The sequence below is a fragment of the Hippocampus comes genome, unplaced genomic scaffold (assembly GCF_001891065.2).
Source record: "Hippocampus comes isolate QL1 unplaced genomic scaffold, H_comes_QL1_v1.1 scaffold174, whole genome shotgun sequence".
Taxonomy (NCBI): Eukaryota; Metazoa; Chordata; class Actinopteri; order Syngnathiformes; family Syngnathidae; genus Hippocampus; species Hippocampus comes.
This window is the reverse complement of record NW_017805983.1, coordinates 3,610,050-3,622,119: the sequence shown is the minus strand read 5'-3', so window position 1 is coordinate 3,622,119 and position 12,070 is coordinate 3,610,050. Positions and strand designations below refer to the sequence as shown.

Sequence of the window (12,070 nt, the reverse complement as noted above, 5' to 3'; positions counted from 1 at the left end):
TTTTTTACGACAACTGTCTTGTCCACGGCGTCTTTTATTCGTTCCACTGGGTTTAGCAGGTGTGTTTATAAAGAGACGAAAATTGTTTGGGGACTATCCCCCACGTTGTAGTTGAGATGGTATAACCCAAGAGGCAAAATGACGCTTGCTACTGTTGTTGCGAGTTGCCATTCGTTCTACTAAACCATTACTCAAATGCCATCATGTCTTCTGTCATTATTACACAAACAAAAATCTCTTTACTGTTACTAGTGTTCGTGCCTCAATATGGCCACGCTCGTGAAAGCAATACAACGAACTCAAACTCATCTTCGTTCAATGTTGTCAACTAATATCCGGATTCATTTTATGCAAATTTTCCTCAATTATCCGGAGAAATGTTCATAAAAATTTGAAAAACCCGGAATTCCGGGAAAATCCGGAGGACTTTCATCTCTGATGTATGGTATATTGCTTCACTTACTTACAGTGCTTGGGTTTGTTGTTTTCAGTACAGGACATACGGGGAAGTCTTTCCATGCAGCTCGGTGGGTTTCATGGCCATAGGAGGTGTTCGCAAACGCCCCGTTTCCACCAAAAAGCCCAGGAACCTTAAGTTCCTGGTAATACAAAGTTCCTGTGTGGTCCAGGTGGTTGACTTCTCCACAGCAATTCACTGTTCCTGGTAGATTATAACAAATGAGACGGATTCCGTATTCAGGGGGGAGGTTTTGTGTTATTCACTACTGACACCGTATGGCTCTTAAACATCACTGCAGTTAACAGACGACACTTAAGACGGGGAAAAGTTCAAGTATTACCGGTAATGGGTATCTGAATCTAAGTTTAAATCATATTGGATAATTGCAAAATATACAATAAATATTTGAATGCGTAAACGTCAAAATCCTTGAGATAATCCTGTCTTGGAGGTCGACACTTCCTTTGACTTTCATGCTTGGTTTATGCTCTGACATGCACTATGTAAGTTGAGGGGTTCGTTGTTTTTGGTGGATAGCTCTACTTTACGAATGACAAAAGGAGAGATGGAATCCTTTAATGCAGTTTATTAAAAGGGGGCGTGGGGGGTGGTCTGCACCTGCGAACGGATGAACAAGAACACACCTCCTTCCGGTAACACAAACACTTTCTGGTTTCCTTCAGCCAATCAGACAATATCAAAATAAACTTGTTTAAGCAATTATTAAACGGAATATAACGTAGGTAACTGTAACACAAAAGAATATAATGCTCAAATATAAAATGAAAATAATTAATAATTTAACATAAGCTTACACACTATAACCTGCGGGACCTGAGTGTGCCTTTACCAAATCATATCCAATCAACTTAATTTTCCACAAGTGGACTTGATTTAAATTGGAGGAACCTCTTAAGAATGGTCAGTCGAAATTTCGTAAACATTTTAATGAATTAGCAAAAAAAAAAAAAAGTTTTTCTTTTTCCCAACACTGTCATTATGACTGAGGATGTAACATGACAAATTTTGGGAAAAGTGAAGTGCTGTGAATACTTTCTGGATGCACTGTTGGTCTCCGATCTGTCATAGTAGCTTAATGTTACTTGCTTGAAATTTGAAGGTGAAGCTTTGAGACACAAACATATGACTTGCCATCTATATGACATACTGTATGTGTATGTGACTTACTTCCACCTCTGCCAGTTGAACACATACCCAAGCTCACTCAATGGCATCTTACTCCAAATCTGTTCTCCTGGACTGCACGGAACAAGCCACAGCCCCTCCTTTCCCGGCCCCATCGTTCAAGTCCTGAGCCTTCCTGATCAACTGATAGCTCTGTAAACACAGCCACTCGTCGAATGTTAGCACGGGCCCCGATGTCTGTGATACATGTGATGTCTGCTTCTTTTGAGTTTTCGTTCGGGATCTGGCATTACAGAATCTAATTTAGCTACTCTGCAATATAGAAAAAAACTCTCAATCAAAACGTATGACTTCGTTTTATTTCCTTGACACCAATTAGCACTTTACCCATTTTGTTATGAGAAGTTCAAGGTCAGTTAGTTTCCTTACAGCTCTCTGCAAGATTTATGGCTCGCACTGGCGTAAAATGCCACCCACTCTTCCCATCTGTGTAAACATCTCAAGGATTTTCACCTACTGACTCATTGTGTCCACATCAAAACCCACGCACACGCTGTCCACTGGATATGACAGTAGCCCATTTAAGGATCACGTCCTGCTATCTGTTTGCCAGGAGTGTTCGGCTTATTTGTTTGAACTTCGCACCTCGGCACCAACTGGCATCACGCCCCACTGGCTTTCCCAACAGGGGCTGAAACACATTTGAGTAATGGCTCGAGAGTAATTGGTGGGCCGTAAATAGGGCTGAGCCCTATCCACCTGAGCAGAGCCACTTTCAGGTATTCAAGAGCTACAGGCAAAGTCGGGAAGTAGTCCAGGAACTATTGTCGTTCTTCTGAAAGAGGAAAAAAGGTGAGATGGGCTTTAGTCAACTTTTCTTCACATATGGTGCAAGCTTTAGAGTACTTACTGTGTATGTGGTCGTCTGGTTCTATGGGACAGGTTGTCGCCATGACAAACATCCGCGCCCTGGCTGGCCTCCTTGCCGTCCTCAGCTTTGTCCAGAGTAGCTGGCAGGTTCCTCTTCATGACATCTCAAGGTAGAACCCCAAGCGGATCGATATCGGGTGAGAATGCGTTTGCCTCTGTCTCATTGCCAAGGACGTGTTCTTCCTCCCCAAAGCTCGGAGACCGACGATGATTTAATGAGGAGACATTCGGAGGGAACGTTCTCCAACGATTACAGCAGATATCTTGAAGACCAGAAAGCTCAGGACTTTGTTCGGTGGCTGATGAACAAGAAGCGACCCGGGTTAGTGGTCCATTCCTACAGTTTGTGGCTTGTCCTGATGTGATCATTCATCACTTTGTTAACCCTTTTATGCACCCTGTAACCTGATAACATGATAAGCTGTCCATTGTCGTGACCACTGCGTTAAGATTTGCTGAATGTAATGGGTGTTCTTAGACCTAGCAAGTTTCAAATATTAAGAAAAAAAAAAGCAAGTCATTTTTACTTCAGAGGTCAAATCTACGCCCCAAGGCCTGAGCTGAGTTTCAAACTCACATCCTAACCTGAATGTGTTGCTTGAACGTGACTCCAACAGCGTCACAAAACCAACACATATGGTCTTGCTTGATATAAAGAGACTTTTTTTCCCTCCTACCACACCTATCATAAATGTCATAGGGAATTAAAGTTTTTTTTTTCCAATGAAAAAAATAGTGCTAAAATATATATTGTATTTCGTATAAAATATGTCTTTTTTTTTCCCAACTGTATAGCGCCTCATTTGCTAGCATTTCTCTTGGCCGCTTTGCTTCCATTAAGTACACGTGGATGTCGATTTTTTTGGGTGGTGGTCTGTAAATGTAATCTGCCCAGGCATTCAGAATCAGTTACGTAAAATATATCCTTTCACCAGTCAGATTCCAAATTTGACCTTGCAGCATTTTTCCGTCCTCCGATTGGTCAGTCAGAGCAAAATTTATTACAGGCCAACTTTGTCTCGGAAATACATGCCGGTAGCGATCTGCACACACTGTTCCATGTCATAATCAGCCTATCCGGTGAGTATGTTTTGTTTCCTTTAAATTGTGAATGTTTTTGTCACACTTTTAGATAAATATTCATTCAGAACAGATGCAGATGTTCTACTTTACATGGCACCATTTTTTTTTTTTTTTTTTTTTACTAGCTCTATTGAAAAGCGCCACACCGAGGGGACTTACACCAGCGACGTGAGCTCCTACCTCCAGGACCAGGCCGCAAAAGACTTTGTCACCTGGCTCATCATGACCGGCCAGACCCGAAGAGAGTAGGGGGAACTTCCTGCTTCTTTGCATTCCTTCAGTGCCTGATACCACTGGGTCAACACCTTGGCTGCTTTGTCCTTGCCCCACTTCACGTTTGACCTCGATGTCCCTTTTACCCTTTCCTTGCAATAATAAATCACATGAATGTGTTGAGTTGGGTGAAGAGAAGTTGCATTTTACAACATGAACCAGGCGAGCTAAGGCTTCTTTTACATCAAATAAGTAGCTTCGAATACATACTGTACATATAATATATACTGTATTCACATTGAAATTTAGCAGCTTCCAAGTCATTCAGCTATCAATCTGTAATGAGATGAGTGTTCAGCATACATTTGTTCAGTTGTCTCTATGTGATGTCCTGTGACTGACTGGCAACCAATTCAGGTTATAATCTGTCTTTTGTCCAAAGTAAACTGGGATAGGATCCGGCTGCGCATGAACCTGAACGGGATAACCGATACAGAAAAAGGATGGATGGTTTGTAAATAAGGACAGTCAAATGAACATAAAGTTCGTTTTTTTTTTTTTTTAAATGAAACAGCAGAAACAACTTTTAGAAAGCGTGAAAGTGATTGACTATTTAAATGCATATTTGTAGATCAATTTAACCCAAATACGAACTAGACTTAATGCTTCCTTTTGTTTTAAGTTGATTTGAAAATATGCATGTAATTGTCAACAATAATCACACAATTGACATAAAAAAAACAAAACAAAACCAAACTAAAAAACACCAGGGGATTTGTTCACGGGCACAAATCTGGACACTCCATGGGCCAGTAATGGACCCATAATGGTTTCCATGGTATGCATGTACCCAGATGGGCAGTCAAGATGCACAATCGGGGGTTAAACTGGAGGAGGCACGTGGACGGAAGCTTCACCAGCGACGTGAACAAAGTCCTGGACTCCATGGCGGCCAAGGAGTACTTACTCTGGGTCATGAACTCCAAGTCTTCAGGGGAGAGGTAAAGACGACACAGTGACTCAGTCGTAGTTGCCTTGGCCAACCAGCATGATCCTAGCGTGATGTTCTGTGTATTCCAGTAAGAGAAGACAAGCCGATCACTGAGGACAAGCTCTCTATGAGGACGACGCAAGAAAACAAATATGAGGAACAGGAAGCCATACAAAAAAAAACAAAAAAAATTAAGATTCTTCCATTGTTTTGAAAGTACCTCCAGAATTTGTTTTTTTACACATTTAAATTATTTTCTATTTATAAAAGGTACAAAAAAGTAAAGCTCAGGTATAAACTATTTTGCTCTGCAAAATAAATGTTTTTTTTCATTGAGCCTTGGCATTACTTCTCCTGCACATATAAGAAACCCGTTTTGACAATTTCTTTGCACATTTAAAAAAAAAAACTTAAGATGACAATATATTTTGTTGCTGTAAATCACTTCAAAAATTCCAATAGAGTAATCCCTCGTTTATTGCGGGGCTTACGTTCCAAAAAGAACCCGTGGTAAGTGAAATCCGTGAAGGAATACTGCAGCGATTCCAACAAAAATAGGAAAAATAGGAAAAAAAAAAAAAGGCTGGGAAAAAATCTGTGAAACATCAAAACCGTATAAAATGAACCTTGTTTGCAATTCAAAAAATATCTGACATATATTATATATATATATATATATAGAGAGAGAGAGAGAGAGATATAGAGAGAGAGAGAGAGAGATATATATATCTATATCCCCTTTTGTGGAGAATTGTTCACTGTCTGCCAGGAATGTGTTGAATTGAGGTCATGGCCACCGATCAATGATCTTATCTTGTCAAAGCAAAAAAATATTTCTCAAGATAGCCGAACGACAGCTATCTTGAGAAATCTGTAACTCAAGGCACCCCTGTGAACAGATAGATGTAGAAACCACACACTCCTTGGCTAATCTTCAATTAACGTATTCCCGAAGAGAGGAATTTATTCCCTTTTAATGACATCAAGCTTTATCAGATAATCTGTTTTTTTTTCCTGGTGAATGATCTTGTGGTGTTCAAGGGCAAAAATAGACATAGAAAAAAAGAATAATTTCATGTATGTTTATTTAAATGTTTATAGACACTCTTGACTATATCCTTCTCGTTCGGCTGAACAAAACCACAATTTAACAAATTGAAACTGATTACTTCACAATTTCCGATCAAATTGCCAACCAAATGCACATGGCGATCATCTCTCAAAGATTAAGGCAAATAAAATACAAATCAAATACACACGGATGCAGTCAAAATATGTGATATTGATATAACTTTGACTTCTTATTAGTTTGTCGAAGCATCGAGAGAAGCATCAGACACTGAGGGGAAAAAAACATCTACATCTGAAAAATGCCTTGGACGTCATTTTTAATAATATATTAGTAACACTGAATGAAGGAAAATATAGTATGCATTATACAGTGTTAAAATTGTTCAGCACATATTACAGGTTGCCCTTACTTTGCAGAAAAAAAGTATTATTGCATCCCTAGAAGTACTAAAAATCATTTTGAACGCCAACACAACACAGAGGACAGCGTAGGTCCGTGGATGACACGTACTGACAGCGGTGAAGACTTTGGAACAAGCCACTCGAAAGATCAGCAACGATGAACAAAGAAAAAGACCAAGTAGCAAGTAGCCAAAGGAGGCTAAGCTCATGTGCTACCTTGACAACAATGAAGGAAAAAAAAAAACAGCTCTAACATCACCCCCCGAAAATATGCAGAATATATATATGAGATTTTATATAATATTACCCCCCCTTGCCCCCCACAAAAAGATTTGCTTGAGATAAACTTTCCACAGAAATCCTAAATTCTACCATAACGTCCATTACGTATTTAAGCAATTTAACGATTTTGCTGAGGCGGGATTTTATAAATGGTACAGGCGAAACATATAAAATGCAATCAAAGCGTTTTCAAAAAGTGTCTTTTAGTTGGCCCGTTTGTTGCTGGTTTCGCACAAATGTGCACTGACTTTTTAGTATCGTCGCTGACGTTGTTTCTAATGTCATAATTTATTCACAAGTTGCACACGACACGGATAACAACAAAAAAAAAACAGTGTATCACACACAGTACAAAGGTGGTGGAGTGTGGCACAGTTTTTTTTTTCTCAAAGAACAAAAGAGACAAAACGATGGCATTGTCTGCCAGTGTGTGTCATCACAAACTTGTCTCCCGGTCCAAGCTTTTGTCGTGCCTCCGACGCTTGTGGCGCTTCTCAACTTTCTTGGGTAAACTGGGCAGGTAAGGGGAGAGAAAAAAAAAGACAACACATTGACATTTTGATTTGAAAATGACATTTTGTTTTGTAAATGCAGAGGAAGGCTGAGGGTAACGGCCAAAGGAACACATTCTTTTGTGACTAAATCGCTGGATAACGCAGCACAGCTATCATCGCAGTCCCAAAACAGCACACAAACATGCTCCCAAGTGGTTGTTAGCAGAAATGGAGCAATCTGATTAGAGAGCGAGATAGATGAGCGATCGACACAGAGGGGGGGGTGGGGGGTGGTGGTGGACAGACAGACCGACAGCTCAAGAAATGGATTATAGATACACTTAACCAATTTATTAGACGGGTTATAACCAGTTTTGACAGAGTCACCTTGAAAAAAATGACTGTTACTTTACCAATGACTTGATTTGAAATGGAACTAAATTAGATTACAAGTAAATTTAAAAGTTATACGAAGCAGAAAAAGACAACCCTGCTTCACATAAAAATGACACCTGGTTTTGCCACTTAATTGGAAGTGCACTTTTAACACTGACATGGAAGAATAAAATTATTTTTTCTTATAAAACAAAAGACAACCTTTTGGACTTATCATAATGTCTTTTGTGGATTTCACTGAACATATATGCTTGTGTTTTATAAACAATTTGGAAGGTCTTTCCAGACTTCGCTGAACATGAATTCATTAAAAAATGTAAATCTCAAATAAAGGCAGTCTTTTAACTTGACATGTTCAACTATTTCCGTTGTAACGCCAAAACTCAACATTATAAAGTACAATGTTTATAAATATAACGATGGCATTTGGGGACCGCCTGCAGTCCCGCAATTCGGTGGGACTTTCTCTTCAAGACTGAACGCATACTGTGCTGCTATCCATGTTTGTTTTTTGACAGTGTTATTGCGGCTAGATAACACTCTGTCGACAGCACATTGTGTGCAGCAAAAATCGTGACTGTATTTCCAGCTTGAAAACGTGACTGACTCTCTCTTCTTCCAACATTATGTGTTATAGTATGGACATGTGAGTCATCCACAGGCCAAAAACGTGACTCGAGGCATACATGATGCCACTCCCTCAGATGGGAAATATTAAGTTCAAGGCTTCCTAAATGCCTCACTATGTTCAAGGTGTAAAGACCTGACTTCCTCTCTCTCATATGTCCCATAATGTACAGTTAGTTGTCGAGTGCCTTGAGTGAATGATGTGGTGCTCGGAATCAAGTGTCCTCCTGTATTTTATTGCTCATCCACTATTAGTTTTGCTGCATGCAGGCAGAATGCATGCGTGAGACAACACAGTGGATGACAAGTACGTGATATTTATTTAAGTCCTGTCAATTCTTTCTCACTGCCGCATCCTGGAGGCATCTCGCTGGAACTGCACAACTCTTCGAAATGTTGACATCACTGTCAAGTTGAAGTAAATACATTCTGTCATAATGTTTTGTGAGATTTGAAGAGTAAATGTAGTCTGATTACTTGGCTAGAAAAAGTAACGTGTTCAATTAGTCGTTACTGGAAGATGTGCACGTCACTGGTTATAACCCGGTGACACTGATGATATTTGTTAGCCCATCAATGGCATTTTGCATCGTGTTAGAATTACACGAATGGACGATTCTTTCTCTCTTATGTTTTAAAGACAACGCATTTAATTCTCTTTTTAAGTCTCACAGTAAAACTCAATTTGGAGTGGCAAAAAAAAAGCTACAAGCTTCTTTTTTAAAGAACTGCTGTATGTTGTGAAGTGAAGTGAAGTGAGTTGAGATCACCGCCACCATGCAACACTTGGATTGGAAATTTTGGCTCACAAGTCAAAGCATAAAAAAAAAAAAAAAAAAATCGGCCAAGCAACAATTTGGATCTCAACAACTCGTAAGTTGGGTCACTGGTAAGTCGAGCTTCCGCTGTATTCCTTCTAACATGCAAAGGGCGAACATGCACGGGCAGCAGAAGAGCATGCATGCCCAGGCCAGGTGTGGACATTTTCAAACCAAAAGCATTCATTTGAGATCACCGGGTCAAAACTTGCAGCTATTCCAAACCCTAAACAAACAACGGGACAAGACTCACCTTTGGCTTCTCAGCTTCTGAGAGGTTAAGAAGGGGAGCTGGATAGGTGGAACGAGGCAGAGGGAGGCAATGCAGGACATTCTATATTAGTCTACTGGCTGGACAACCATTAGGACAGGGTTTCTCGTAAGTGATGTCCGCATTCACATATATAATTAAAAAAAAAACCCCAACAACTCCAGGGTGACAAAAAGTTCTGTAAATTCATTAAAAAATGCGTGGAACAGGCTGATAATCAAATATTAATCTTGTTTGGTTATTTTAATTGTCAGAAGGGCAAAGAGGGACATCAATAGGTGTTGTAAAACTAAAACTAAAGCCCAGTTTGTGTGTGGACCAAAGGCAAATAACCATGTAAGTTCAAGCACGAACCACTTGAACCCTAAACATAGCATCTACGCAATTTCCTGGGAGAGATTAAAAAAATAAACATGGGCAGGTTCACCCAAAAACAATATTCCCTTCTATTTTGCTGTTGTTTTTAAGGGCATACCTTTTAGCAGCCGGATCCTTTTCCACGGGGTTCACAACCTTCCAAACATTGCCAAAGGAACCTTTCGACATCTCATCAGTGATGTTCACTGTAGCAGGGTCGCTCCTTGAAAGACATACAAGAACAAAATCATATTTGAAATTACAAAGGTAAGCATATGGCGATGGTTCAGGGTTTTAAGACAACGTGGTCGTAAGCTTACTTGAAGTGGCCTTCAAGTGGAACTTGCACAATGCCTTCTTCTTCTACAATAATACTGTGTTCCTCCTGAGGAGAGACACAAGTGACCGTCACCGAAGTAGTGGTCTCCACAAAAGAGATGAAATTCTGCTTGTGCAAGTGTGTGAATTCAAACTGCAAATGATTTCACATTGTCCTTTTTGGCCAGTATGACTGCACCTCTTGTGCGGCATCTTCTAGCTTCTTTTTCTTCCATTCTGGCATCAAGTCATCCAACCAGCTCAGATCTCTCTTAGTGAAGATGAAGTCCAGGAGCTTTCGGATGAAGACGAGTGCCAAGACCTTGTGCAACACAAATACACAAAACTCACTCGATGTAATATTCAATCACCACCTTTGAATCTGTGTCCACACAAAGGGTAAAGCACATTCTTTTCAATAGTGGACGCTCTCAGGGACGTAGGACTTTTTTATGACTTTTTTTTTTTTTTTTTTACCATCATTGGAAAAACGATGGCAGCTCTTGAGGTCTTGATGACCCACAGCAGCACCAAACAGCTGAGCTGGATGATGGTAAACAGGTGCACCTTCCTCAGTGGAACGTGGCGAAGGTAAATGAAGTCAGGCTGATGTTTGGCCGGCATTCCAAACAATTTGAGACGGTCAAAGAACTGCCAACAGAGAAGTCAGATACAGCTACTCATCTTTTTTTCAAAAACATGTATCAATCAATCGGCGCTACCTATCTCCCCATCTTTCTCCCTAAACCACTAGTTTTCAAACGTTTTACCCCAAGGACCACCTAAACAAACACTACACTCTCCAAGTATCACCATCATGACCAAAATTAAAATGCTGTCGCATCAGGTGTTGGAAAAAAAGGAGACAGAGGGTTTATTCTAAAAATATGTATTTAATATTATCATCCATGAGCTGCTGTAAGATTCTGCACACTTTTAACATCAACACTGCGCTTAACAAACGTAAAAAATGTAATGAAATCATGATGTGGCTAACATTTAATGCACATAAAAGTTACAGAAAAACGACCTAAATCTTAAAAAAAAAAACTGTTCTGAAAGGTCGAATTCAAATCCAGTGAACTTAAAAAATAAGTCTAACTGAAACTTGGGCCGTGATTCTTTCGCGTGCCAGTGCCACTAGAGGGAGCCCGTGTGCCACCCTTTGAGAACCACTGATGGAGATAACAATGTTTTGGGGGTAAAGAACAATAACAAAAAAGATGTGACCACTCGGAGTCAAATCATTCGTAGTCCACCGGATTCACATTGTAAAACAAAAAAGGATGGAAAAACTTCCAAAACTCACCTGGATGCCTCTGAGTGAAGACGCCCCCATGTAGAGAAACACTCCATAAAGCACAGGCATCGGGATGAACTGGAAAAAGCCAGACGAGTAATTGGTGCGGTGTCTATATTTACACCGCATGCATTTAGTTGTTTATTTTGCTGACCTTCAACACAGAGGTCATAAAAACAGAGCAGCCCATCAGGGTGAAGATCATGAGCCCAGTAAAGCGCTGCTCACGGATGCCCAGGAACTTAGGCTGCTCTCCGGGTGCAGAGCATTCAGACTCCAGCTTCAAGCTGTTCACGTGAGAGATAGAAAGCACAGTGGCGGCCACGAACCACGGCAGGCCCATCACAGAGCACACGCCCAGCATCACCCCGACCACGAACAAGTCTAGGTGGTAGCCACAGCCTTTCTGAAAGACCACAGCCAATACCAGAGCATTTTATCCGCAAGTCCAGCGCTTCATCTGAAGTCATTTACAGGTGTACCTTCAGTTTGTGTTCCTTCCTGTTAATAATAACAGCCGTGATCTGTTGGTCCATGAAAATGAGGATTGTGCACAACAGAGCAGGAATGAAGGTGATGATCGTGGTCCACCATGGGTTGGGGCCCACAGGGTTGATAATCCAACTTCGATCATCCCTGGTTGGCTAAAAACAGTCCAGAAAGGAAAGAGGCTCTTACTCTTCAATACAGTATCTTTCTTTTTCTTTTAAGATGTGGGATGATGGTTGCGTGAAAGCGGTGAGTAGAGAGCTGTGGCTGGTGTGTTGAACACCTGAGATTCACTTCCCCAGTCCTTTTGTGTTGAAAATGTCACTATGCGAGCATTGTCTACGTCACACCATATAGTGTGGGCATCTTCATGCATCTAATTATCTGTTTGCAGGATGCTGTGTCAATAGTCAGCTTGCACA

At 40.6% G+C, this 12,070-nt stretch overlaps 2 protein-coding genes across 4 annotated transcripts in view; one reads left to right on the top strand and one right to left on the bottom strand.

Moving 5' to 3' along the window:
* The first annotated feature begins 2,327 nt into the window (after positions 1–2,327).
* On the top strand, positions 2,328–5,035 carry LOC109528655 (glucagon-1-like). Its single transcript, XM_019891537.1, has 6 exons — positions 2,328–2,457; positions 2,547–2,646; positions 2,730–2,858; positions 3,745–3,864; positions 4,687–4,833; positions 4,913–5,035. The coding sequence occupies exons 2-6, from the start codon at positions 2,558–2,560 to the stop codon at positions 4,935–4,937; spliced, it is 510 nt and encodes a 169-aa protein (XP_019747096.1). The 5' UTR covers positions 2,328–2,457; positions 2,547–2,557; the 3' UTR covers positions 4,938–5,035.
* Positions 5,036–5,891: 856 nt separating this feature from the next.
* Positions 5,892–12,070, bottom strand: part of LOC109528654 (sodium-driven chloride bicarbonate exchanger) — a 30,482-nt gene continuing 24,303 nt past the window's right edge. For all 3 annotated transcript variants that reach the window (XM_019891533.1, XM_019891534.1, XM_019891536.1), the window contains 8 exons: positions 11,642–11,803; positions 11,314–11,565; positions 11,169–11,237; positions 10,337–10,510; positions 10,059–10,181; positions 9,862–9,926; positions 9,660–9,764; positions 5,892–7,090 (listed from right to left, as the gene is read on the bottom strand). In XM_019891533.1, the coding sequence (XP_019747092.1) occupies positions 7,015–7,090; positions 9,660–9,764; positions 9,862–9,926; positions 10,059–10,181; positions 10,337–10,510; positions 11,169–11,237; positions 11,314–11,565; positions 11,642–11,803 (1,026 nt within the window). In that variant the 3' untranslated portion in view covers positions 5,892–7,014. The remainder of the gene's footprint in view (positions 7,091–9,659; positions 9,765–9,861; positions 9,927–10,058; positions 10,182–10,336; positions 10,511–11,168; positions 11,238–11,313; positions 11,566–11,641; positions 11,804–12,070) is intronic.